Here is a 27,488-nt window from a genome sequence, read left to right on the forward strand (position 1 = left end):
TGATGAAACAATTGTAGCTACCAAATCACACATTTATCTGTTTGTATTGTACATATGTGTGTGTGTATATATATATATACATACTGTGCTTGTGGCTGGCTTCCATGCCGGTGGCACATAAAAAGCACCATCCAATCGTGGCCGTTGCCAGCTTCGTCTGGTCTCCGTGCCAATGGCACGTAAAAAGCACCCACTACACTCATGGAGTGGTTGGCGTTAGGAAGGGCATCCAGCCGTAGAAACATTGCCAGATCAGACTGGGCCTGGTGCAGCCTCCTGGCTTCCCAGACTCCAGTTGAACCATCCAACCCATGCTAGCATGGAAAGCGGACGCTAAACGATGATGATGATGATATAACTCCGTCAGTCATGAATGACCATGGGTGCACCTAAAAGGATCCCCTCTGGGGCACAAGTCTGGGTGGAAAGTCGCCTCGCCAGCGAACGGATAACCTAGGGTTGTTGTTATAGAAGACCAGCAGTCGCCCACACATACCAGCCTCCCCTCTTCTTGCCACTGATCTTATCCAAGGGTAAGGCAAAGGCTGATACAGCTTCGCACCAATGATGTCGCAACTCATTTCTACAGCTAGGTTCACTGGAGCAACATGAAATAAAGTGTCTTGCTCAAGAACACAACATGCAGCTCAGTCCGGGAATTGAACTCACAACCTCACGATCATAAGCTCGATGCTCTAGCCAGTGAGCCGTACAGAAGCATCTTACAGTCAGTCTTTCACTCTGCGAGAGAAAGTCTTTGAAACTAGCAGAGGTATTAGGTCCCTGACCCCTTTCTTACTCTGGCTGCTTTTAATTTCAGATCACCCACCACTGCTAATTAGTTCATCTAAGTAATTAAAGCTGTCATATACTTCTAGGGAACCTTGAAGAAATTTATTTTAATCATACCCCTATTATAATTCCTCGTGTGTATCTGCTTCTTAGCCCTTTAGCATTCAGTTTACACTGCATGTCAGCATCATAGGAAGACCCTTCCCATCTGGAAGCGTAACAGCGATGCCCTTCCTGACATCCCTCCTTACTTTCTCATATACATATATACGACGGGCTTCTTTCAGTTTCCGTCTACCAAATCCACTCACAAGGCCTTGGTTGGCCCGAGGCTATAGTAGAAGACACTTTCCCAAGGTGCCACGCAGTGGGACTGAACCCGGAACCATGTGGTTGGTAAGCAAGCTACTTATCACACAGCCACTCCTACTCCTGATCCCTCTGTGATCATATTCTGCCAGAGTCAGCTTTGCCTTTGGTCCTTTCTGGGTCCCAGAAATAAGCACCAGTTGAACCCTGGAATCGATGTAATTGCTTATACCCTTCCAAAATTTCAGGCCTTGTGCCTATATACGACGAGCTTCTTTCAGTTTCCATCTACCAAATCCACTCACAAGGCCTTGGTTGGCCCGAGGCTATAGTAGAAGACACTTTCCCAAGGTGCCACGCAGTGGGACTGAACCCGGAACCATGTGGTTGGTAAGCAAGCTACTTATCACACAGCCACTCCTACTCCTGATCCCTCTGTGATCATATTCTGCCAGAGTCAGCTTTGCATTTGGTCCTTTCTGGGTCCCTGAAATAAGCACCAATTGAACCCTGGAATCGATGTAATTGCTTATAACCCCTCCTCCAAAATTTCAGACCTTGTGCCTATAGTAGAAAAAGATTATTTATCAGTGGTGGTGGTGGTCATGGTAGTAGTAATTTCTAATTATTGTTAATACTGTTTATTATGTCTGCATTCCCTCCTTCATCGACCAAAACAATGAATGGAGATGACTGCAGTCACTTGACCCACTTTCAAAAAGGTAAAAATAAAAACACAGGATGGCGATGGGGACAGAAAAAAAGTGAACACTGGATCATGAAATGTTGAAAAAAAAAAACCTTCTCCCCCTTCTGTTAACATATTTTCCTTAAGGTTGGTGTTGGTTTTGAAAATTTAAACACATTCAGTTAACATGACTGCTTTTTGCTTTTTCCAGTGAAATGGAAATTAAAAAAAACGTGAGTTACACCTTTTATGGGGGAAGGTAAGGAAGAATAGGTAAGTAGGTCGTCTGGTGTCACTGTTTGTGATACATGTTATTACTATCACAAACCGTATCATCAAGGTCAATGTGATTGCCTTATGAACACTAAAAACATTTGATGGAGAAGAACTGAGTCTATTTAATTTACTGCTCAAACAGTTTTATATGATGGTTTCAAATTTTGGCTGAAGGCCAGAACTTAACCCTTTAGTCTTCAGATTATTCCATCAAACATAATGCTTATTGATTCACATTGATTTGAATTAATCATGCATTATCTCATATCTTCACCATCTTGATGATGTAATTACTTAATGTAGAATAACATTGTAGGGTAGGTGTGAGGGCCTGGATCTGGTCAGTTTGAACGTAAGGCAGATTAAATATTTTGGCCGGATATGGCTGGTTTAAATACTAAGGGTTAAGGGTGTTCGTTGGTTACAGTAACCCTTCAACATTCAGTTTGCTCTGTCAAATGTTATATACTATTTTACTTGTTTCAGTCATTTGACTGCGGCCATGCTGGAGCACCGCCTTTAATCGAGCAACTCGACCCCGGGACTTATTCTTTTGTAAGCCCAGTACTTATTCTATCGGTCTCTTTTTGCCGAACCGCTAAGTAATCGGTACATAAACACACCAGCATCGGTTGTCAAGCAATGCTAGGGGGTCAAACACACACACGCATATATATATATATACATATATACGACAGGCTTCTTTTCAGTTTCCGTCTACCAAATCCACTCACAAGGCTTTGGTCGGCCCGAGGCTATAGTAGAAGACGCTTGCCCAAGGTGCCACGCAGTGGGACTGAACCCGGAACCATGTGGTTGGTAAACAAGCTACTTACCACACAGCCACTCCTGCATATATACGACAGGCTTCTTTTCAGTTTCCATCTATCAAATCCACTCACAAGGCTTTGGTCGGCCCGAGGCTATAGTAGAAGACACTTGCCCAAGGTGCCACGCAGTGGGACTGAACCCGGAACCATGTGGTTGGTAAACAAGCTACTTACCACACAACCACTCCTGCATATATACGACAGGCTTCTTTTCAGTTTCCATCTATCAAATCCACTCACAAGGCTTTGGTCAGCCCGAGGCTATAGTGGAAGACACTTACCCAAGGTGCCACGCAGTGGGACTGAACCCGGAACCATGTGGTTGGTAAACAAGCTACTTACCACACAGCCACTCCTGCATATATACGACAGGCTTCTTTTCAGTTTCCATCTACCAAATCCACTCACAAGGCTTTGGTCGGCCCGAGGCTATAGTAGAAGACACTTGCCCAAGGTGCCATGCAGTGGGACTGAACCCGGAACCATGTGGTTGGTAAACAAGCTACTTACCACTCCTGTGCCTGTTTATGCACATTCTTTTCTGAATTAACCATGCATTATCTCCATAGCTTTGAGATTTTGACAAAGTGACTGTTTAGTTATAGAATGACATTGTAGGCTAGGTATGAGAGGTTGGATATTGCCAGTTTGAATATAAAACAAGTGGAATATTTGGTTTGGCTATTGCTAATTTAACCCTTTCGTTACTGGGATCTTTACCTTTTGACCTACAGATTTAAAAGATAATTTTTTGTAACTAAACACTTTGAAACTTCGGACACTGGTAGAATGTGTCATATGAAACATCTTTTACTCTTAGCATTATTGAGAAAAACTTATCTTGACGAAGTAATTTCATGTTAAAGTTGTCCTATTTCGGTAATTTCAACCAATCAATGACGTGTATTCAGCTGAATAAAATTACTGACGAAGTGACTGTTTAGTTATAGAATGACATTGTAGGCTGGGTATGAGAGGCTGGATCTTGCCAGTTTGAATATAAAACAAGTGGAATATTTGGTTTGGCTATCGCTAATTTAACCCTTTCGTTACTGGGATCTTTACCTTTTGACCTCCAGATTTATAAAATAATTTTTTGTAACTAAACACTTTGAAACTTCGGACACTGGTAGAATGTGTCATATGAAACATCTTTTACTCTTAGCATTATTGAGAAAAACTTATATTTACGAAGTAATTTCACGTTAAAGTAGTCCTCTTTGGGTAATTTCAACCAATCAAAGACGTGTATTCAGCTGAATAAAATTACTGCCATTGCTTGTCAACAAGAACTTCCAGCGGTATATTTTTCGTTTTCACTTCCTCGTCACTGGAATAATGTTTGTCTCTCAAATCCTCTTTTGGGGTACCGAAGAGATGATAGTCTGAAGGCGCTAAATCTGGTGAGTGTGGAAGTAGTGAGGAAGTGGCTCAAAGAACAGTCAACAGAATTTTACGGGGCAGGATACGTGCTCTCATTCAAAGGTGGAACATTGCTATTGAGAGAAACGGTGACTGTGTTGAGAAGTAGGGATGTGATCCACAGAGGACCAGCTTCATTTTGATGTGTGATACATGTTCCTGTGTTGGTAATTACACCTGTCCTAAACAAAATGGCATTACTTTTTCACTCACTTTCATAGTTTACTGGGTTAGGGTTAGAAAATAAAGTATATTTTATCTTTCATCTTTTCATCTTTTGAGGACGGTGATGCGTATGGTCAAGGACAGCTGTGTGAAGAAGTATTGATCTCTAACGGTGGAGTGGAACCTGTGGAAGAAGTAGACATAGGACGAGGTAGTGAAGCGTAACGGTGGAGGGAACCTGTGGAAGAGGTAGATCCAGGAAGACACAGGACGAGGTAGTGAAGCGTAACGGTGGAGGGAACCTGTGGAAGAGGTAGATCCAGGAAGACACAGGACGAGGTAGTGAAGCGTAACGGTGGAGGGAACCTGTGGAAGAGGTAGATCCAGGAAGACACAGGACGAGGTAGTGGAGGGAACCTGTGGAAGAGGTAGATCCAGGAAGACACAGGACGAGGTAGTGAAGCGTAACGGTGGAGGGAACCTGTGGAAGAGATAGATCCAGGAAGACACAGGACGAGGTAGTGAAGCGTAACGGTGGAGGGAACCTGTGGACGAGGTAGATCCAGAAAGACATAGGACGAGGTTGTGGGCATGACAGAGGCAATGACAAGTAACCAAGACCTTTGGCAATATCCTGTGCTTGAGAAGACCTGCCAAGCCAAGGGAAATTGCAGTCGTGGTCGACACCAGTGTCACATAACTGGCACCCATGTTATGGCATGTAAAAAGCACCCTTCGTGTGTTGGGTGATATGCCGTGCTTGAGAAAACCCGTCAAGCCAAGGGAAATTGCAGCTGTGGCTGATGCTAGTGTTGTGTAACCGACACCCATACTGGTGACACGTAGAAAGCACCCTTTGAACATTGGGCCTCTTGAACGCAAAAAAATCAATGTGGATGGTGAGGGAAGTTTTGAAATATAGATTTTTTGGCATAAGACCCATACCCTGCAGTAGAAATGTTAAAAACTGATCCCACTGGTGGTGTAAAGCACTCGTGGCGGTGCCGCACAAAAGCGTCCTGCAGCGCTTCATAAAATTTCCCTGTGGCGTCACATGAAAGGGCCTGTGCCGTAAAAGCGCCCGTGTAGCTCCACGTCAAAGCGCCCGTGCGGTGCGACATAAAAGTGCCCTGCTCACTCTGTTGAGTGGTTGACTTTAGGAAGGGCATCCAGCCGTAGAAACTGAGCCAAATTAGACTGGAGTTTGGTGCAGCTCCCCATCTCATCAGCTCTGGTCAAACCGTCTAACTCATGCCAGCATGGACAACGGACGTTAAATGATGAATCGGAATTGCAGATGCCGAAAATGACGAAGTCTGGGAAAAAAGAAATTTTAAACACCTCCTCTCCAGCCACCGATTGTCAAACCCAAAGACACACACACTCACACACGTATAATGGGCTTCCACTCAGTTTCCACTACAAGACTCACTTACAAGGCATTGGTCAGCCTGGGTTATAATAGTAGAAGACACTTTCCCGGGGTGCCGCGCAATATGTTGGTAAAAAGTCCCTGGCACAATCCTAGAATCCACAATTGAAAAGATCCCTTTTTTACCCTCCGAATTTCACAAATTTATTATTTCCGTCTTAATTTTTTTTATTTATAGCTGGATGGCTATAGAATATCAGTTTGGCTTTTTATATTTACATCGTAAAATACTTATGGTCATAACTTAGTGGTTCAGCAAAAAGGGACTGATAAAATAAGTACTAGGCTTACAAAAAATAAGTCCTAGGGTCGATTTGCTCGACTAAAAGGCGGTGCTCCAGCATGGCCACAGTCAAATGACTGAAACAAGTAAAAGAGTATATAACAAAATAACAAAATATATCAAAAAATCCTTCTTTCAGCAAGCATTTTGACCATGTTAAATTATCGACAGCACGACGCATTCTTTTCCCTCTCATTAGAATCATGAAATACAATCCCAAGATACTCTAAAACTCAACATAAACACGTACTGAAGTCCGCTCCCATTCTATTGTGTTGTAAACATATGCCATATGTGTTATTCTTCGTCGACCTGAGACCTCAAGTGCTTATGGTCCTAGATGTCGTCGTACGTCAGCCTTTAAGGTCAAGAACGTACGTTATCTCGTCGTACGTTCTTTTTATTCAAGATGTTAGGCTGAGTGAAAGCAGTAAAATGTAATCTAAGCAAGCAATGGTTACTACCATCCATTTACTAGTTTCCTTTTCCTTTCTACTTCACACACACACACACACTCAGGTTATCCATTACATTGTCTCGAAAGAAAATGTAGACAAAGTAAAAGTATACACACAAACATTCATCATAAAATGAAAAAGTCCTGTGTTTAGAGTTTTGAATACGAAGTCATTTAAAAGACATTATTACAATTTGGCGCCCCATTTCATTCATTTCTTTATAGCTTTTGGAAATAAACAAATGTTTTAAACAAAATTTTGCCGAGGTTTTATACAGTTTGCTAGATGAAGACATGAAAAAGAAAGCAGTTGGTAGATATCAGATACTGTTTTAAAACAGCGGATACAACAATACCATGTTATCTAGGTTAAAAGAAGTGTCTCCTTTTTGTGCATCTAACAAACACGTTATTGGGATTGTGTATTCAACTTAAAGGCGACGAACTGATAGGATTGTTAGTACAAAATGCTTAGCGGCTTTATTTCGAATGCTGCAGAAATCGATTTACTTTCATCCTTTCGCAGTCAATAAAATAAAGTACTAAATCAATTACTGGTGGTAATATCCTGTACTTGAGAAGATGTAATCGGCTTCCCCACTTTTCATTCTATCGGTTCTTTTGCCGAACCGCTAAGTTACGGGGACGTAAGCACACCAACATCGGTTGCCAAGCGATGGTGGGGTGATATATCTCTACATGGGATCCTGACACAAGCTCCCTGGGACAAAAGCCCCACGGTTATATTTTTTCGGTTACTTTTTCGTTTTCTTCACCTTTTACTTGTTTTAGTCATTAGATTGTGGTCATGCTGGGGCATCACCTTGAAGAATTTTTAGTTGAATGTATCTGTCCCAGAATTTTTTTATTTTTCATTTGTTGTAATTAGACTGCAGCCGGCTATGCTGGGGCACCGCCTTGAGGAACTTTTAGATGGTTGTATGGAACCCAGAACCTTTTTTAGGTGATTTTCAACCAGTACATAAAAAGTTAAGCCAAGAAGGCCAAGAAGTATGTGGAGCACATACAAGAAATAACAGTCAAATCTTTAAAATCGTTTGTTATTTTTTATATAACAATTGCAGCGTGGAAGGTGTTTGTAAGCCATTTAAGAAACACACAAAAGCCGTTCGATTCACTTCAACATTTAAGTTTAATTTGTCAAAATATTTTCGTCGCTTTAAGACCGCGACCTGTTCACTGACAAAAATCCGTGCTGCATCTGATATCTTTATATATAAAAGTGAAGTTGTGTGTCTGTCTCCTACGATTTAGATTCCTAACTACTCCCACATTTTGCGGTGCAGTTTAACCAAAACCGGGTATCTTATAGTCGTGATTCATATCGAGCCCTTCTGGGTATTAGCGCGCGTCTACGGTGAGTCTACGATTTAAAAAAAAATTTACCATCATTTTTTTCCATTTTAATGCATTTTTCGCTATTATATAAGGGAAGTAACTCTCTAAAAATGTCTACGATGAATCAACGATTAAAAAAAAAATTTACCATCATTTTTTTTCCATTTTTAATGCATTTTTTTCCTATTTTTTTGGCTATAACTCTCTAAAAATGCTTATATAGTTATTTCCCTTACAAGCCGAGCAACGCCGGGCGATACTGCTAATATTTATATAATTTCACGTAAACAAAAACGGAAATCGCGGTTGTAAAAAAAAACAAAATAACTAATTATTTTCCAAAATTCTAATTTTTAAAGTAAACAAAATATATTCAATTGGAAATAATTAAGTAGAATAAAGTAACAGAAGACGAAACTCTTTTACTACCCAATGTACGTATTGTCTGAGTTCTAACAAAAGAGAAAGCATTTACTTCAAGAAATGTGTAGAAACATAAAAACGATAAGAAATACAATTGAATGACTAGCATTCGGCGCCATAATTTTGTTAGACCTTGAACGGCCGGAGAAAGTTCAAAAGGTCAGCTTATTTCTCTTTAATCTGTAAATGCCGAGAGAAGAAAACAAAAAAACTCTTTACCCTATCTTTCTCTTTTACTTGTTTCAGTCATTTGACTGCGGCCATGCTGGAGCACCGCCTTTAGTCGAGCAAATCGACCCCGGGACTTATTCTTTGTAAGCCTAGTACTTATTCTATCGGTGTCTTTTGCCGAACCGCTAAGTGACGGGGACGTATACAAGCATCGGTTGTCAAGCGATGTTGGGGGACAAACTCAGACACACAAACACATATACACACATATATATATATACGACGGGCTTCTTTCAGTTTCCAGCTACCAAATCCACTCACAAGGCTTTGGTCGACCTGAGGCTACAGTAGAAGACACTTGCCCAAGTGGGACTAAACCGGGAACCATGTGGTGATAAGCAAGCTACTTACCATACAGCCACTCCTGCGCCCAATATATATATATATATACATATACATACCATACATACATACATATATATATATATACTTACACACACACACATTCCAGTACTACCTTTGTGGACCACAAGCTGGGAACCACTGGAGTATATACTATTAAACATGGTCGTCTGCCATCAATGATTCAATAGATTTAAAGTAGACAAATCAACGAGCTTTATTCTAGGTCATTGTCATTTCATATTGCTGAAAGCAAGTGTTGTCATAGTTGTCATAGTTATTTAGTTATTTAGAAAATATAAGACATAGAAATATCCTGGAAACAAAATTGTGATTGCGTTATGTATTAATATAATCTGGATTTATTTAATTTTATTTTAATATAATGGTTTAATTTATTATTGAATAATGAAAAAAATAATTTTATAAATGTAATATTTTGGGAGTTTACTCCAGAAAAAATATTCATTGAATAATAATTGTTATTTTTTTTAAAATCTTAATAAAAACAATTGTTTCTGATTTAGGCACAAATCTAGAAAGTTCTTTGCTGGAGGCGGTAGTCAAAACCTCGGTTCTTGACTGGGACTTATATATTATCAGTCCCAAAAGGATGAAAAGTTAAAGATGACTTTGGTGGGAAGTGAACTGATAACATATTGAGCTCGAACGAAAATGGCTTAAGATCTTAGTACAGAAACAATTTTTTATGAGGGATTAGTTGATTATATCTACTGCAGTGCTCAACTGGTACTTATCGACCAAACTGGGTAGAAGATAAACTTGACCCTGGCGAAATATGAACTCAGAACATGATGAGTCGGAGAAAATGCTGTCAAACATTTTGTCCGACGCACTGACGATTCTGCCAACTCGCCGAATTAAGGTTAATAATAATATTCTCTTAAAATCCCATTTTGGCACATGGCCAGCAGATTTTGAGGGACAGGGGTGAAAAGTCGATGACTGGAACTTTATTTCATCGACCCCGAAAGGACGAACGGTAAAAATAAGCTCGGAGCCATTTGGACTCGGTATTTTGTCTGTTGCGCCAACGAATTCCGCCGTAATGATAATTATCTAACCGCATGGTTTAATTACACGAAACGACCATTAAAATATCAAGTGTCAACATGACATCTTGTGTGTTATCGTGTAAGAGAATAAAAGAATGAACACACGCATACACACACACACCCTACTATTATGCATTCGCGGCAAGTTGTCATGTATGAGTAGGTGTGTTTGCTCCATCGCATTCGTTTTATTTCTCTCCTATAGCATACAATTTTAGCCAGCTCCTTAGCACTTCTAAAGAGAGATGCGATATATATATATATATGTATATATATAGTAGTCCCTCGCCATATTGCGGTTTACCTATCGAGGTTTATTATTTAAGCTTATGTTGATTCCTCCGTGGTGTTGTTTTGGATTTATAATAAAATAAATATGTACAAATTATAAAAATAATAGAAAAGAAATATAGTGCAGTACTGTTTCTACTTCGCGGATATTCACCTATCGCGGGGGTTTTGGAACGTAACACCCGCGGTAGTCGAGGGATTACTATGTGTGTGTGTGTATATATATATATATGTCTATTATATATATATATATATGTGTGTATATTATATATATATATTTATATAGATCGATGAGTAGCGTTTATTTGAATCTCTCCGTCTCTCTCTATATAGCACAACTGTTTTGGATAGAGAGAGATATTTGTGGGTGTGTGATAGAAAGAAAGATAGATATAGGTCGATAGATAGACATAGAGCGATGTGTGAGTGGACGATAGACAGAGAGAGAGAGAGAGAGAGAGAGAGTGAGAAGGGGAAAGAAACGTGTGAGTATGATAGAAAGAAAGAAAAAGAGATACGTGAGTGTGTGTGTGAGAGATGAAGAGAGATAAGCACGTGCGAGTGCGTGATAGAGATAGATAGATAGATAGAGAGAGAGAGAGAGTGAGAGGGGGAAGAAACGTGTGAGTATGATAGAAAGAAAGAAAAAGAGATACGTGAGTGTGTGAGAGACGAAGAGAGATAAGCGCGTGCGAGTGCGCGATAGAGATAGATAGATAGATAGAGAGAGAGAGAGAGGAAGTCGCGTTCGTTTGAACTCTCTCTCGTCCTCACACTTTTACCTCCGCCACCTCCCTCCCTCCCCTTCTCACCACCTGATGGATTGTCGTTGGTATTTTAATATGGAGAGATGAGATGATTAGACATTCAAAATGACAATCCCGAAATAAACATAAAATGTTTCAAACTCGGCCGCACCTTTACATATTTTTTCCGAAAGCCAAAACTTCTAGTTTGAACATAACATTTTTTTTTTTTTTTTCCAACTCACGCGGAAGTCGTCGGAAAGGGACAAGGGCGTTGCCCTTGACCTTATCTGAATAAACCCTTCAAAGGAAAGAAAAAAATAATAACAGAGCGTAAAACAGAAACTAAATACTATGACATTTACGCTGGTACCATATATTATATGCTCATTCACATTTACACCTCGATAAATATTGGTAGATAATAGTAAATATTAGTAAATAAGAGCCACGAATTCTGGCGGGAAATCTGATTTTCATGGGAAATGTCAATCAAGGGAGGTAATAACCCTCTTCTTTAATTTTATTCCAACGACCTGCGACCCGTTTCTTGCAAAGGGTTGCTCATGTCTACTGTAGTATTTCCAACCAACATGGAACTTCCATGTGGTCGACCTATGAGCTAGAAACAGCAGAAGAACTCTTGAATCACTCGTATTTGTCGAAAATAAGGCGAATACAAAAGTTGCCGAATAATGTATTCAACAATATTCAGTACATAATGCCGGCTAGGCTTAATTTACAAATAAATTTTCATTCTACATAAGTAATGAGCTATTAAGGCATCTTAACAATGCATCTTTTTTTTTAAAGATTTAATATCATCCATTAAGAGAATAAAACTTATTTTCGTTATAATACTTCTTCTTTCTACTATTTCGCCCTTAAAATTTCAGGTTTTGTCTCTGTACATAAGGTCTGAAAGCATAGGGGAGGAGATCAATAGATTACATTGACTCCAGGGTTCAACTGATAATTATATTGACCCTTAACAAGTTTGACATAAGCGGTGTAATATCTTTAAACTATAAGACGGCGAGCTGGCAGAAACTTTAGCACACCGGGCGAAATGCTTAGTGGTGTTTCATCTGTCTTTACATTTTGAGTTCAAATTCCAGCTCTTAGAAAGAACCTTCCTTGCTCGTAGACTTTGCATCAGAACTTGCTCATTAAACATAGGAAGGATCAGCCACGAGAGAAGCTGCAGGTACCTAAAACTACGAGTACTACTAAAGAAGAGTGGTCCCGTGCGCGCACTCGCGTAGCCGCGCTAGCTAGTCGTGACTAGTGGGTCTTTACTTTTGTGGTTTTGTATTTTATTTACTTTGTTTAAAACAAATTATTTACTTCGTGTAAAAAAAATATTTATTCTGTGTTTTATTTACTTTGCTATGTAGTCGTTGTAGGATCCTGTAGTGCGGATGCGCGCAACGGGACCCCTCTTTTTAAGTAGTACCTATTTCTTTACTACCCACAAGGGGCTAAACATAGAGGGGACAAACAAGGACACACAAACGGATTAAGTCGATTACATCGACCCCAGTGCGTGACTGGTACTTAATTTATCGACCCCGAAACGATAAAAGGCAAAGTCGACCTTTTTAAGTAGTACCGTACCTAAGTATGGCAGGAAGTTTTCAGTTCGTTTTATGTAACACATTCTACCAGTATACGAAGCTCAAACGTGTTTACTCTTTTACTTGTTTCAGTCATTTGAAAGAACCTTCCTTTGCATCAGAACTTGTTCATTAAACATAGGAAGGATCAGCCACGAGAGAAGCTGCAGGTACCTAAAACTACGAGTACTACTTAAGAAGAGTGGTCCCGGTGCGCGCACTCGCGTAGCAGCGCTAGCTAGTCGTGACTAGTGGCTCCTTACTTTGTGGTTTATTTTATTTTCTAGACTTTTTATTTACTCAAAATGTAAAGACAGATGAAATACCACTAAGCATTTCGCCCGGTGTGCTAAAGTTTCTGCCAGCTCGCCGCCTTATAGTTTAAAGATATTACACCGCTCATGTCAAACTTGTTAAGGGTCGATATAATTACAAAAAAATTATTTTTCTAAATGTGCCGGTCAAAGCGAAAAGATCCGTACGGCATTCTCCGCTGCCCAGATCGATTCATCAAAGACGTTGAAAAAGCCAATTCTTTGAGAAAGAATCCTTAAAGACTCCGCCGGTTACGACGACGAGGGTCCCAGCTGATACGATCAACGGAACAGCTTGCTCGTGAAATTAACGTGCAAATGGCTGAGCATTCCACAGACACGTGTACCCTTAACGTAGTTTTCGGGGATAATCAGCGTGACACAGAGAGTGACAAGGCTGACCCTTTGAAATACAAGTATACAACTCATTTTTGCCAGCCGAGTGGACTGGAGCAACGCGAAATAAAGTGTCTTGCTCAAGGACACAACACGTCGCCGGGAATCGAACTCACAACCTTACGATCATGAGCCGAATGCCCTAACCACTAAGCCACGCGCCCTCCCTGAGAAAGAATCCAAACTTAGAAGCGTTAGCAACAACCAAGGGCAATAACTCATATCTTACCAGTCAACCGGATGTCTCAATATGCGCATGTGCGTATTCTCTATCATTAGTCTAGTTTTTTTTTACAAGTCGACATCAGATTTTGGTTGAGAGAGAAAAGTTTTTTCTCGCAGACACTCATCGCCAAATTTGTGTTACTCAATGTAAGTTGTCTTGATGAATTCACCTTTAGTGTTGCTTTTGCTATTATTTCATAAACTCTGTGATTTCGCTTCTGTCTTCCTTCAGCCTCATTTGCCTCTTGTTGTTATTATTACTTATAATGTGAGTTGCTCTCTCTCAAGTGGTGGCCACTTGAGTTTTTTTGTGTGGCAAATACTGGAGTTTTTTGTCATCTATATACACTCGCATACAGCCACATGTTTGTGTATAGCTAAGTCCTAAGTCCTCACACACGAAGCTGTCTATCTGTCTATCCTCAAGACACCGTATCTTCTATTAAATATAATATATATATCTATATATGTGTAGTGTATGGGAGTATATAGGTGTGATGTGTATGTAAATAATTTTTATACAAATAAGCAAGGCACTGTATCTTCTATTAAATATATATATTATGTGTAGTGTATGGGAGTATATAGGTGTGATGTGTATGTAAATAATTTTTATACAAATAAGCAAGGCACTGTATCTTCTATTAAATATATATATTATGTGTAGTGTATGGGTGTATATAGGTGTGATGTGTATGTAAATAATTTTTATACAAATAAGCAAGGCACTGTATCTTCTATTAAATATATATATTATGTGTAGTGTATGGGTGTATATAGGTGTGATGTGTATGTAAATAATTTTTATATACACAGAACCATAGACAAATTCTTTTCAAAACTAGTTTATATATATATACATACACACACATATATATACGCATGCATGTATAATATGATTAAGATTCAAACAGTTCAGTGCTTATATATATATATATATATATATATATTATGTGTAGTGTATGGGTGTATATAGGTGTGATGTGTATGTAAATAATTTTTATACACATAAGCATAGACAAATTTCTTTCAAAACTAGTTATGTATATACACATACACACACATATATATATATATACACGCATGCATGAGAAAATATGATTCTTAAGATACACGCAGTTCAGTGTTTTCTTTATAAATATATATACACACATACATACATACATATATATATAGGACAGCTATTCCGGAAGTCCACCTGTGCATGTATGTGTGTGTATATATATATATATATATATGTGTGTGTGTGTGTGTGTATGTATATATTGGACAGTACACAAGCACATATATATGTATATATAAGTACACCTCTTTATATTCCCAGCTCCTTTAATTGCAAAACTATAGTGTCCGTATTAGTGTTCATTGTTGAAACACCCCAGTGTCACCCGCACAACCTGCCAACGTGTTTATTGTCGACCAGCATCGACCACCCTATTTTCGTGCCAGGGGATTTCCCCCCTCCTGATGGCTTTCTGCCCACGCAACTTTCTTTGGCCAGAACTATATATATATATAAAAGTATACAATATGAATGAAGGAAAAAGGCCTTCAGAAATGCTTGATGGTTGTAAAAAAAACATATATTTATTTACATATCACATATTAATTCTTCATATTTTTCTAGCGCTTTCAACTACTCCTGTAGTCTCATCAGAAATGTCAGTTTGTAGAGTTTTGCCTGTATTTATATTATTGGTGAATGAAGTGAGGAGAGAGAGAGTGGTTGTGTATACCTATATATATATATACAACAACAATTGCGGAATGGCCTTAATAGGCCATTCGACCCACTAGAAAGAGCAGCCAGGACTCAAACCGCCAAGTAGTAGTAATTCAGAAATTAAAGGAAAATTAAAAAGCATTTACCCTATTCGTCTTTAGACAACGCATTGTTTCGGTGTTTTTAATGGCAAACCAGCTTAATTAAATTAAATTAAGTCATATATATATATATATATATATATATATATATAGAGAGAGAGAGAGAGAGAGAGAGTCTGATGTATCGCCTATGTAGTGGTCACTCTGACCAACTGTAACCATCTAAATATATATATTTGTGGCGAAGATGACCAGCCGTAATAATAAACTTCCTAAAAAATATCACTGCTCTAATGATTTAGTGTACATCCTTTTCAGATGTATATATATGTATATGTATAATTGGGATATCTTTAAGCTGTATAATAATATATATCAATGCAAAATTAAAGTATTTAGTCTTCACTGGACTAAACTGGAGAACAAGGATGTAAACATCCCTTGATACATACAAGTATATATACTTTGGTTTTGCACTGATGTATAATTGGTATAAAAAAGTAGAATGGAGAAATTGACGTGTAGACATCATTTTATTCGAAAACATTTTAAATAAGTTGGAATATCTTTGAAGAAATTCATGACTATACGTCAATTTCTCCATATTCATATAATAGTATAAGTTTGCTTGAAGTTTTTAAGTAAAGCCAAAACAATGTTGTAAGAAATAATGCAAGTTGATGGTTTCTACTGTGTTTTTTTTGCCTTATATTTAAGCATTTCGTTGCTAGGTTTTCCTTTTCAGGATATCTTCGGAGATGTTATGAACTTAGGTGTCTATTCTGTAGTGTGTATAAACTAAACACACACACATATATACATGTGTGTGAACTATTGTATATTATTCAGGTGTGCGAATGTCTCTGGAAGTCTATGAGAAAGCATATATATATATATATATACTAAGCAATAAAGGGTTTAGCAACGAATTGCCTTACCACATACCGAATTTAGAAATAGCAGTCAAAGAGTTATAGCTATTTCTTCTACTAAAAAGGGAGATCTCCCTTTTTAGTAGAAGAAATAGCTATAACTCTTTGACTGCTATTTCTAAATTCGGTATGTGGTAAGGCAATTCGTTGCTAAACCCTTTATTGCTTAGTATTACTTAAATTTTCCTCGAATGAGGCTTTTACATGCCGAAGACTACTTGGTGTAATTGATAATTATTCCAAATTAATTAATTTCACCCTTCATTATTACGGATATATATATATATATATATATAGATAAATGAAAGGAACTACTTAAACATTTTTATATTAGGCAAATCAAACAGTGAAAATCATAAACCAATACATAGAAATAAAATTAATAATTTTAATATCTATATATATTTATACTATAAAATTAGATTTAATCCTAAATCTAATTTTTCCCTGTAAGTTTGGTTTATACTAGTGTCCAGTGAAAACTAAATACTAATATTATTATTATTATTATATATATATATATATATATTTCGGACAGGAAACAGTTGAGTAAACAAACTGACAATATTTTTGTAAGCCCCGATAAGAAAGAATGCTTTGTACCCTTCCAGTCTTTTCTTCACCCATTCATCCACGAGTGACCGATATAAGCGTATGTGTATGTATGTATAGTTTTATATATATATATACCTATATGGTACTATAGTACCACCTAGGTGTATATATATATATATATATATATATATATATATATATAAATATATAGTTTTTAGAAGACTAGGTTTTTAGTGCCATGGGAATGTTTAAAATAATGATGAAATATTCTAATTGTATCACAACTAAAGGGAAATGGACAGCTTCTGTTACTCTTTAATCTTCGTATGACTGGCAATGTCATCCTTTGCCTAAAAAACCAAAAAGCTGTTGGACATTATAAACTTAACGAAGGACGCGTGGTCATGTTTTGAGGAAAATGTCCCGCTCCTTATAACAGTTATGCACTTTTAAGTCTGTAATAAAATTCCTTCTGAAAGCTGATATGGGGTTTTATTATTGTAGTTGTTTGGGGTCACTGAATGAATAGATGTATAAATGATACCCAGTCCCCTTTATCATACGGATATATGTCTTAATTTCTCAACCCTCCCTCCTTCCTTTTCCTAGTTTCCCAGTTTTTTAAATTCTTACAAGTTTTGGCTTTAAGGTTTACCAGTGGTTTGCCGTTAAAAAAACCAAATCGAAAATTGCAATTTATTTGGATAAAAATAACACTATATATATTTGTGTGTGTATACATATATAATTATATATCAATAATAACAAAGGGTAAAATTAATCAATTAAGAAGTAATCAATAATTTCACCAAGTAGATTCATATATATGTATATTAAAAAAATGCTTAGTGCTTATATCCATGTGTATATAAAATGCATATATATATATGTATATATATATATATATATATATGGAAGATGTGCTCTCATGTATGTGTGTGTAAACTCAATTTTGGCTGAGCATCAAACTAATTCCTTGAGCACATTTTGTTTGTTATTGTTCATATGATTTGTCTATATATATATATATATATATATTATATATATATATATATATATATATATATATACGCGCGCGCGCAAATGATTTTAACTTGCTAAAGGCGGATTAGAAAAACTTCTATTGAATAATCAATCCACTATTCAGAAGAAATCCATGTTCACAGCATTTTTGCGATTGTTTTCTCATGAGAAAGGTTCTCTTAAATAGTTTGACATACTTTAAGGGTGGTCATCCCTAAATCTAAGGTGTCTACTGTTGAACATAAAACCCACGTGTCTTTCTTTTTGCTTTGCCATATTTGTATAACAGTCAGTGGTTTTTTGGTGTCTTAATGAGTAAAGTTGTTTTATTTTTTTTTTATTTAAAATATTTAGAAATAAAATATCGATTTGTAATTGCTTATTGGAATCGGTCGGTTTTATATGTTAGGAAAAGAACCAAAAAAATTCTTGGTTTTATTTGTAGGGGAGAAAATATATATATATTGTAATTGAAATGGACAAGTCGGAAATAATTTATCTTATTTTCGTGGCTATACGTGTGGATATTTTATATAGAAATTTGTGGCTTGAATAAAGCTAAACCTCCTTCCTTGCTTTGGAGTTTCAGAAAGTGTAAACGTCATGTTTTGACATTTTTTCTCTCCATTAATTAATATTGGGCTAAGTCGGTATTTGTGTGTGATCCTACCAATAACGGAACAACGAAGTACTTATGAGTGTTTATTTGTACAGATGGGCGAAGGATATGTCTAAATATATACACTCGTTGAACGATAGCCTGTTATAAGGTTGTCCCAAAAGTTCGTAGAAAGTCTTGGAAAATAATGGTCTTTATTTTGAAGAATAATTTTTGTTGTTTTTGTTAGTACTTGGCGAGTAAAAATTCAATTTTCGCAAGTGTTTACGAACTTTTGGGACAACCTAATATTTAAGCTGATGGCGGTAGAATATTTTCTTTAAAAAAAAACCTAATTGTATACATGCGCGTGTGTGTGGTCGAAGGTAAACGTTTAGATTATACACGTTCAGTGTATGTCTCTGTTGACAAGCACTGGTAGATTTTCTTTATGAAAAAATAGTGATTGAATCGAAAATAGTGAAGGTACCAAATAAAACTGGTGTGCCTACAACAATTTTCTGTGTATCAACCATTCTCTGTCTGTACGGAATGTATGAATAAAAACAAACGTGGACACATGCTACCCGCCATTCAACAGTGACCTAGACAAACATCACGTGGAATGCAAGCCGTAATGGTTATACCCATATTAAGGGGCTCCATGCATGGACCTTGTAGCCCCCCCCCGTCTGGGGTGGGTAGATATGATAGTTGAGTGATTATTGTTGTGCTCAAAGTTTAAGGCTGGAGGTCTATTAAAACGTGTTTTTTTTTTTTAACTCTTTACTCTTTTACTTGTTTCAGTCATTTGACTGTGGCCATGCTGGAGCACCGCCTTTAGTTGAGCAAATCGACCCCAGGACTTATTTTCTGTAAGCCTAGTACTTATTCTATCGGTCGTTTTTGCCGAACCGCTAAGTTACGGTGTCGTAAACACACCAGCATCGGTTGTCAAGCGATGTTGGGGGGGGGGGGCAAACACACACACACACACACATATATGCATATACATATATACGACGGGCTTCTTTCAGTTTCCGTCTACCAAATCCACTCCCAAGGCTCTGGTCGACCTGAGGCTATAGTAGAAGACACTTGCCCAAAATGCCACTCAGTGGGACTGAACCCGGAACCATGTGGTTGTAAACAAGCTACTTACCACATAGCCACTCCTACGCCTTTATGAAAAAGCGTAGGAGTTGATGTGGGTTTCCAATTATAAATGACTGGTTACATTCAATTGAAGAATTAGACTTTTCTGTTATATATATATGGATATACACACACACATATATGTATATTAATATAAATACATGAAATTTGTTAAAAAAAGGGGATCATGTATATACCTCCTGGCTGTTGAGATTATAACACCTCATAAACAATGTTCCTTGTTTTTCCTTGTGGAGCATATACAAAAAGGTTTCTTTTGGTTCCTACTCTTGAGCAGCCAACATACAGTTGCCCATGCGAGAAGCAGGGCTCTTCCAAGAGAAGACCAGCTACAGAGAGGGTTTGACCCTGAGATTTGTTAATGGACATGGCAAAGCTGACACGAAGGGGGAATTGCAGTCTTCTGAATGTAAATGGAATTTCTGCTCCTGATGGAGTAAGAGGAAATCTTGGAATAAAGACGTCACCTTTTCCACATCCAGAAAGAATGATCGCCTTGATAACGTGTGATATCATTTTCTTTATCACTAGTAGTGTTCCATTGCAAAGTCTTGGTGGTTCCAGATTGCGGAGTAGCATTACAGGAGTTCCAACTTTAAGCGGTAATATGTGTTGCTACTGCCATTACTACTGCTGTTACCACTGCCTCTGCTACTGCTGATTGTGATATTGCTGCTGCTAATGATGAAGATTAGTGGTTGAAAATAAATATATAAAACAAACGTAGAAAAAAAAAATGAAAAATCCAATAATAATTTAACATTACTTGAAAAGGTAGTGGGTAGCGAACTTCTTCACTACTTCAGGGAGTGACGACCCTGCCTGATACGAGTTCCGGGCTCAGCTGGCTCCGGCTGACAGTACCCGGTATGGGCCCCTATCCAGGGTTACGGGAAGGAGACAACCTTCAAAGAAATCTGGAGTGGAGCCCCGAAGGCGGTTTAGTGTTCGACTTGACACTCTTCCGGCAGCTCCTGCAACCAAGCTGGTGCCAAACGTAATGCTCTGCACTCCTTTGGACTACATCAGCAAGGTCGAGAGAGGAAACCTGACGATTGGGCTACCCAGGATTTTCTTATTTCTTGCCCAGGCCTGCGCAAAACTGGAGAGGACACTTCAGTGCTGCTGTAAAAAGTGGCAGAAAAAACACGGGAGGTAAGAGTCACGAGTGATAAGTCCATTCAGATTGGCGTAAAATATGGGCGCTACAGGTTGTCTCTGACGGTGGGAGGAACCTCCATGTCCTCTTGGTTAGCTACTGCCCACCTCAAGCTGGGCAGCCCCCAGTTAATAAGGTGCTGACCCGCCACAGGCCGCCTGCTCCATTGGGTGCTTGGAGCTAAGAGTATGACTCGAAAAGCGGCCTGCAACCTCTGCACCAGGCAAACAACTAAAAGACAAGAAACCACCAGTCCTGCGTAGCAAACTGGAATGTCAGGACCATGTGCCCTGGCATATCTGATGATCTACTCAGGGTTGAAGACACAAGAAAAACGGCCATCATTGACTGTGAACTAAAGAGGCTTAACATAGACATTGCTGGGCTACAGGAGACAAGACTTCCCTCAAACGGCAAACTCAAAGAACAGGATTTCACCTTCTTTTGGCAGGGAAGCGATCCTGAAGAACCTCGTCAGCATGGCGTTGGCTTTGCAGTGAGAAACTCATTGCTCTCCTCAATAGAACCACCATCAGGAGGCACTGAGCATATCCTCTCACTGCGCCTCTTGACTTCTTCTGGCTCAGTACATCTATTGAGCATCTATGCTCCCACTCTCTACAGCTCAGAGGAGACCAAGGACTAGTTCTACAAAGATCTCAACTGTGTCATTAAAAATATACCAACAAACGAAAACATCTACCTTCTAGGGGATTTTAACGCTCGTGTGGGATCTGACCATGATTTGTGGCCCATTTGTGTTGGACACTTTGGTATTGGCAACATGAATGACAATGGTCAGAGACTACTCGAATTCTGCACATACCATAACCTGTGCACCACAAACACATTCTTTGCCAACAAGCCATCCCATTTGGAGACATCCAAGATCTCACCACTGGCATCAGCTGGATCTCATCATTACACGAAGATCCTTTCTGAATTCCGTTCAACTGACCCGCAGTTACCACAGCGCGGATTGTGACACAGATCACTCACTAATTAGAAGTAGGGTGAAGATTCTGCCTAAAGAAGTCCATCACTCCAAGAAAGTGGGCCGACCACACATTAACACTGCTAGAACCTCAAAACCTACACTGCTTCTATCAAGGTTGCCCTCAGTAGCTGCCCAACCTCCTCTGCTGAAAGTAGGTGGAATTATATCAGGGAAGCTTTGTACACCACATCAATAGATACTTTCGGCATGAGAGAAAGGCAAAACCCAGATTGGTTCAATTCTGGGCTCTCAGAGCTGGAGCCAGTTATCGAAGCAAAGCGTGCAGCTCTGATGCAATACTAGAGTGATTCTTCTACAAAGTCACTCGAAGAACTCAGAAGGGCAAGAAATAAAACCCAACTGACAGCCAGACGCTGTGCAAATAGGTATTGGCAGGAAATCTGTCAGAGTATCCAGTCAGCTGATGACAGTGGCGACACCCGTGGGTTTGAAGAAGGCGCTCAGTCCATCCGCAACTAAGTCAGCCCCTCTGAAATCAACTACTGGAGATCATCAAAGCCGGCAAAAACACCATCCTGCTTCAGCACCTTCATGAGCTTCTGTGTCAGTGCTGGGAAGAAGGTACAGTCCTTCAGGATATGCGGGATGCTAACATCATTACGCTCTACAAAAACAAAGGTGACCGTGGTGATTGTAACAATTACCGTGGAATATCTCTTCTAAGCACTGTTGGAAAGACCTTTGCTCGCGTTATCCTGGCTAGGCTACAACTACTTGCTTCTCGAATTTATCCGGAATCGCAAAGTGGCTTTAGAAGAAGCAGATCAACTATTGACATGATATTCTCCATACGCCAACTTCAGGAGAAGTCCAGAGAGCAGGAAATGCCATTATATATGGCCTTCATTGATCTGACAAAGGCCTTTGACTCGCTAAGTAGAAAAGGCCTCTTCATTCTGCTCTAAAAAATCGGATGTCCACCAAAGCTGCTCAGGATCAAGTCTTTTCATGATGATATGCAAGGCACCATACAGCACAATGGTTCAACATAAGCTGCCTTCCAAATAAAAAACGGGGTAAAGCAAGGTTGTGTCCTCGCCCCTACATTATTTGGCATCTTCTCGCTCTTGCTCTCACATGCCTTTCAGACATCAGATGATGGAGTGTTTCTGTAGAAGTGACGGGAAACTGTTCAATCTCTCGCGCCTGCGTGCCAAGACCAAAATCAGAAGCGTCCTGATCAAGGAGATGCTATTTGCTGATGATGCCGCTCTGGTATCACACACAGAAGAGGCTCTCCAAAGGCTCATCAACTGTTTTGAGCAAGCATGTAACGACTTTGGCTTAGCTATCAGCCTCAAGAAGACCAACATCATGGGTCAGGCTACATCGGACATAACAAACATACATATTGGAGACCACAGATTACAGGAGGTGGAGAAGTTTACCTATCTTGGCTCTACCGTCACCTACAACCTATCCCTTGATGCTGAGCTCAATATACACATTGGCAAGGCAGCTGCTGCGATGGCCCAACTCTCCAAACGGGCATGGGACAACAATAAGCTGACCAAGACCACGAAAATGAAGATCTACCAGGCATGTGTACTTAGCACTCTACTGTATGGAAGTGAAACTTGGACGCCATACACGCCAAGAGCGTCGCCTAAACATCTTTCACCTGCGCTGCCTCCGGAAAATCCTCCGCATCAAATGGCAGAACCATATCCCCAACAAAGATGTCCTCAGGCAAGCAGGAATACCAAGCATGTTTGCACTCCTCACACAAAGACGTATGAGATGGCTTGGGCATGTTAGCCGTATGAAAGATGGCAGAATCCCCAAGGACATACTCTACGGAGAGCTTGCTAGAGGTACTAGGTCTGTGGGAAGACTGTTCTTACGTTACAAGGATGTTTGCAAAAGGGACATGAAGGCCTGCAACATCAATATTAGCAATTGGGAAGCAGTTGCCAGCAACCGTGGAGATTGGCGATGTAGCGTAAAAGAGGGAATACAAAGGAGTGACGGAGAGAGAGAGAGGAGAAATGGAAAGACAAGAAAAGAAGTCAACAAGAAACTATGACATTACAACCAGCCAGGAACAGTCTTCGCTACATTTGCGGTACCTGCCAGAGGGAGTGTTTGTCCAGGATAGGACTACCCAGCCACAGCAGGAGATGTATTAGGACATGAAATGTAAAAGCCGGACAAGACTATTTTGTGCGCAACTCCATTGTCTCCTGAGACAAAAAGGATGCCAATATGAATTGAAAACCAGTAGTGCAGCATATAAGACCATAGCGGATCTTCTAGCAAAATGCATGACCATTTGTTAATGGTTCATCCCTGTTATATAATATGTTCACTTTAATAGTTTCAGTATTAAAGTGAAAGTGTCTGCATTACAAAAGAGAGATGTTTTTGTTTCACTTTTAACATGTAATACTGAAATAGTGGAGAAGATATGATATTGCTGTGGGGTCGCCCTAGGGAAAAAGTTAAGATTTTTTTTGCCGATATCACTCCCCGGACCTTAAGTAAGGCATGTGTAAAATTTGAATGAAATTGGTTGTGTAGTTCTCAAGTTTTAGGGAAACACACAGACAGACAGATACACATTCTCAGCTTTATATATATATTATAATAAGAGATAGAGAGAGAGATTACTAACCTTGTTCCCGAGTTACACTTCTTGTATTCCCGATTACTAAAGTTAAAAAATTTTTTTTTTTTTATAGCAAATTTCGTTAAGACCCTTGATGCTCTCAGACTGTAAAAATGTTTGCAAGTCAAAATGTCAAAGACTGTTTCTAAGATTTCTATATTTACATACGATATGGAGCTATAGATTTGTTCCTTTGCTATTTCTCTGTACAACACCAATGTTTTCTTGTAGGTGTATTTAGTGATAAATGTAGCCTTGTTTATTGCATTTGTTCACCACTGGTCTGGAATAACTCCGTATATTCAATTGTGAACCATATTAGGCTCATCATGGATTGATCTGTCAAAGATCATGCTTGTGTCCCAAACAGAATGCACCCCAGTGACAAACCTACAATGCGCATCTACCCAGAATGCACAGACTGTCTATTGTGTCTCCATGACCATGCTGCAATGCTGTGTATTTTTTTTTTTTTATATGGATTTATATTCTCATAGCCATCAACCTATGTTGACCTGTGAACATGAAAAGCAAAAATTCAAAGGCAGCTGATCCTCACGATGCTGATGAGTTTACTCTTACTCTTTTACTTGTTTCAGTCATTTGACTGCGGCCATGCTGGAGCACCACCTTCAGTACTTATTCTATCGGTCTCTTTTTGCCGAACCGCTAAGTGACGGGGACGTAAACACACCAGCATTGGTTGTCAAGCAATGCTAGGGAGACAAACACACACACATATACATATATACGACAGGCTTCTTTCAGTTTCCGTCTACCAAATCCACTCACAAGGCATTGGTCGGCCCGGGGCTATAGCAGAAGACACTTGCCCAAGGTGCCACGCAGTGGGACTGAACCCGCAACCGTGTGGTTGGTAAGCAAGCTACTTACCACACAGCCACTCCTGCGCCTATAGTTTAGGAGTGTCTCTCAAGAAAATATGTGGGTTTGGCGCCAATGACGCTACCGTTTTTATTTATATTTATAAAGTGTGGAGATGATTCATTTATCATGAATTCGATTGACCCCTCCTCCCCCGCTTTTTTAAAAACCGAATCCCTGCGATAAATGAGGATGCATGCCTATTGATTTTAATTCCAAAATTGTCTTTTTTCTTTCAGAAAAATGCCGAAGGGTCGCTCAAGAGGAAGAGCTGGAAGAGGTCAAGGCGACGGGAGTCAAGCTGGTCCAAGACCTGGTCAGGTAAGATTTGATCAGATCATCATCGTTTAGCGTCCGCTTTCCATGCTAGCATGGGTTGGACGGTTCAACTGGGGTCTGGGAGGCCAGAAGGCTGCACCAGGCCCAGTCTGATCTGGCAATGTTTCTACGGCTGGATGCCCTTCCTAACGCCAACCACTCCGTGAGTGTAGTGGGTGATTTTTACGTGCCACTGGCACAGGTGCCAGACGGGGCTGGCAACAGCCACGGTAGGATGGTGCTTTTTACATGCCACCGGCACAGGGGCCAGGCGGGGCTGGCAACAGCCACGATCGGGTGGTGCTTTTTACATGTCACCGGCACAGGGGCCGGGCGAGGCTGGCAAACAGTCACGGTCGGATGGTGTTCTTTACATGCCACCGGCACGGGCCAGGCGAGGCTGGCAACAGCCACAGTCGGATGATGCTTTTTACATGCCACCGGCACAGGGACCCGGCGAGCCTGGCAACGGCCACGATCGGATGGTGGTTTTTACGTGCCACTGGCACGGGGGCCAGGCGAGGCTGGCAACGACCAATGCATCAATTAATTACTAAATACTTTTGTAAAGCAACTATAAATTTTTTGTAAATCTTGTTTACCATTTAACGTCTATTTTCCATGCTGAAATGGGTTGAATGGTTTGACAGAGGAAAACACCCAAACTTCAATGTCTACTTCAGCATGGTTTCCATGGCTTGATGCCCTTCCTTATGCCAAACCTTTTACAGAGTTTAATGGGCACTTTTTATGTAGTAATGGTGAGACGAAGGTCCTTGCAAGACAAGACATCCCTGCTCAGTCAAGGAGTAAAGTGGTTGGCATTAGAAACGCCATCCAGCAGTAGAACTCATACCAAAGCCTTAGTTTAACTGTCCGAGGTCAGCCTGGGTAACAGACATTAAACGATGATGTTTAGAACATAGCTTAACCTTTTGGCATTTAAACCAGCCATACCTGTCCGAAATAAGCTAATTGTTTTATATTCTGACTAGCCAGATCCAGCCTATCACACTTGCCCTTCAATGCCATTCTAAAAATATACACTGATTTCATCAAAATTAAGCTACGAGATAGTATGCATGATTAATTAAAAACTGAATGAAAAAAAAGCTATACATTTGACAGAAAAATCTTAATTGTAAGTGGTCAAAGGGTATTTGCTTGATTCTCTCGCTAATATTTTGACAGACCTTCCCCGAAGATCTTCCCTTTTGCTCTCAGAATATTCTTCCTTGTCAAATGAAAGTTCAGAAATATATCTGATTCATCCGAAGACAAATCACTGTTATATTTTTCTTTTAACCCTTTCGCTACCAACCCGGTTCTGAAACTGGCTCTGAGTACAAATGCCTTGCTTTCATAAGTTTTGAATTAAAATCTTCCACCAAACCTTAGTCTCAATTATGTTCATAACACTAGCTGAATGATAACTAAATTATTTTACTAAAATTCTGTGTTATATTTAAAATAATTGAAAGAAACATCTGGCCTGCATATGGAAACGGTTGAGAACCTCTGGTCTAGACACACAAACCCATACATATGTTCATGAATGACAAGGCTTCTTTCAGTTTCTATCTGCCAAATTCTCTTGACCTAAATATTCTACCTGTTTTATCCTCAAACTGGTCAGATACAGCCTCTCACACCTACCCTACAATGACATTGTAAAAATGAACAATCACATCATTGAAATATCAAAGCCACAAGATAATG

General features: G+C 39.4%; 1 protein-coding gene across 2 annotated transcripts in view; it reads left to right on the plus strand.

Moving 5' to 3' along the window:
• Positions 1-13,676: 13,676 nt before the first annotated feature.
• Positions 13,677-27,488, plus strand: part of LOC115224768 (piwi-like protein 1) — a 54,045-nt gene continuing 40,233 nt past the window's right edge. The window contains exons 1-3 of one of the 2 annotated variants that reach the window (XM_036513845.1): positions 17,642-17,691; positions 23,986-23,995; positions 25,691-25,772. In XM_036513845.1, coding sequence (XP_036369738.1) covers positions 25,695-25,772 — 78 coding nt within the window. In that variant the 5' untranslated portion in view covers positions 17,642-17,691; positions 23,986-23,995; positions 25,691-25,694. Of the gene's footprint in view, positions 13,821-17,641; positions 17,692-23,985; positions 23,996-25,690; positions 25,773-27,488 lie in introns of those variants that run through there. The other variant, XM_029795676.2, reaches the window with a different exon arrangement.

Source organism: Octopus sinensis, linkage group LG26, assembly GCF_006345805.1.
Source record: "Octopus sinensis linkage group LG26, ASM634580v1, whole genome shotgun sequence".
In the NCBI taxonomy this organism is placed as follows: Eukaryota; Metazoa; Mollusca; class Cephalopoda; order Octopoda; family Octopodidae; genus Octopus; species Octopus sinensis.